Source organism: Gavialis gangeticus, unplaced genomic scaffold (assembly GCF_001723915.1).
Source record: "Gavialis gangeticus isolate Ggan-Ray unplaced genomic scaffold, GavGan_comp1, whole genome shotgun sequence".
In the NCBI taxonomy this organism is placed as follows: Eukaryota; Metazoa; Chordata; order Crocodylia; family Gavialidae; genus Gavialis; species Gavialis gangeticus.
The window spans coordinates 25,172,365-25,174,415 of NW_017729011.1; the positions used below are offsets into that span (position 1 = coordinate 25,172,365).

Here is a 2,051-nt window from a genome sequence, read left to right on the forward strand (position 1 = left end):
CCCCCCCCCCCCCAAAACCTATACCTGTATAAAGTCAGAAACATTTTTCAGTGCAATTTGCATGACACCGTAAGCAGGACACAGGCTCCTCGGTTAGAAACACCCACAAGCCTGTCTCTGACCTAGGGGCTGATGTGTGGACAGCCTTCCTGAAGCAGGAGTCAGTGAGGGCTGTGGGTGCTCAGCGCCTCTTCACAATAGGGCTGCACCTCAGTCACAAAGGGGTCCCTTAGCACTTCCCACTTAGACTCAGACTTTGTGGGATTTAAGCTCTTTGTTGCAACATATGCCTGCTTTCCAGTCCCTCTGACGCCTGTCACCTCTGACATCAGACCTGCTCTGCAAGCCAACCTGAATGTGGGACACGGACTGGGACCTACTCAGGCACAGCACTTTCAAGAGGGAGCAGGCTCCTTATTACAGCTCTGAGCCCCTGACACAGACCTTTGGCAAGCTTCAGGAACCAGTGAGCCACTGGGACTGGTGCAGGCTAGTGGCCACAGAGGCTCAGACAGCACAAGGGGATGAGGGAGGTGTCCTTCACCTCTGGGACCAACGCCAACGTCAGGCCCTTAGCCATGTGCCTTCTCCAGCTGCCTGCCAAGACCCAGAGAGTTGCACACAACCAACCCCACACAGGGCCTCTGAGACCAGGAGTGGAAGAAAGACAAGTCTCATGGTCTTAGGACAGGGTCTTTCTCCTCTTCAGCCCTCTACTACATGCAGAAGACTCAAAACTGCTTCCTGAAAGCAGGGATCCCCACTCCCTTCACAGAGGGAAACAAGCTGCAGGACGAACAACTTGTCTAAGGACACAGAGGGAGTTGGTGGCAGAGCCAGGAATAAAAGCTGGGTCTCCAAGCCCACACCCAGACCCTACCCAAGAGCACGAGATCCCGCTGCCTCCCACAAGAGGTTTATGCCCAGCCCCTCACCTGTGCAGCTCGTCATCGGAGGGCGAGTACTTGGAGGTCACGTCAGCAAGGTCACCAAAGATCTGCTTGCTGTACACCGTCAGTGAGGACAGCAGAATCAGCTCCTGCCATGTGGAACTTAGCAGGCAAGTATAGTCCTTGATTGAGAGTTCACAGAAGAACGGCAGCTTCTTAATCCAAGCAATCTGCCTGAAAAGCAACTCATCCGCCAGGCGACACAGCAAGGCAAACAGCTCGGCCTGAGTCACTTTATACCTGCAGGCACAGTTAATACAAAGACATAAAAAATGAATCCAGCACACTGGGAGACAGACGGACAGGACGCCCAGAGCAGGGTAATGCGGCCCCGAGTCCCGGGGACGCGTGCCCATTCCTACTAACTGCTGTCACCTAGTGGCAGGAACAGTGACTGCCCGCCGGCTTTTTGTGCTGCTGAGCCCGGAGCCCGCAGGTGGTTTCACAGCCAGGAAATCCCATCCCCGGTGCTGGGTTCAGAGAGGACAGAACAGAACATGCATTTATGGAACAGCCGCCCCTTGGCTCCCAGCCACTAACACCTTCATCTCCACAGCTCTGCTTCAGGCTTCTGCTGACATGGCTTTCAGACCGGGGCGGTGCTTAGCTCTTTCCACGAGCACATGTGCAATGAAGGGACCTTAAAGTGAGGAACACCAAGTCCCAGAAGTGGTTTTCACAACAACGCTGACTTCTGCGGGGCACACTGGGTGTGCACGCACAGCAATGGTCAGAGCGATGCAAATGCGACAACGCACCGGCTCTGGACAGCCTCCTCACGGCTACATCGCACACACTTACCCGTCTTCGATAAGCATTGGAGTGCCAAGTGGTTCCAAGTCCTCGGCTGACACTAGCTGATTGATAAGACTATGTGACTGGGGATCTAGACTTCGGGCCTGGGGGGGCATCAGAGCTGAGTGAGCAGAATAGCTAAAAAGGTGCGGTAGGTACTGATAGTGCGTGGACACTGGCGTCCCGATATACTGATCCCTGAGTGCAGTGAATCCATTCAGCTCCACAGACCTACTGAAAAAGAAAGATCTATTTAATAGACCAGATAAATTCCCCCTCACATGTTCCACAGGTTCTTAGTGAAAA

The 2,051-nt window shown here is 54.0% G+C and overlaps 1 protein-coding gene across 2 annotated transcripts in view; it reads right to left on the reverse strand.

Annotated features, from left to right (window-relative positions):
* Window positions 1-2,051, reverse strand: part of NR6A1 (nuclear receptor subfamily 6 group A member 1) — a 137,778-nt gene that overhangs the window by 11,676 nt on the left and 124,051 nt on the right. The window contains exons 6-7 of one of the 2 annotated variants that reach the window (XM_019510893.1): window positions 1,752-1,976; window positions 936-1,190 (exon numbers count right to left, since the gene is read on the reverse strand). In XM_019510893.1, coding sequence (XP_019366438.1) covers window positions 936-1,190; window positions 1,752-1,976 — 480 coding nt within the window. Of the gene's footprint in view, window positions 1-935; window positions 1,191-1,751; window positions 1,980-2,051 lie in introns of both variants that reach the window. The other variant, XM_019510892.1, reaches the window with a different exon arrangement.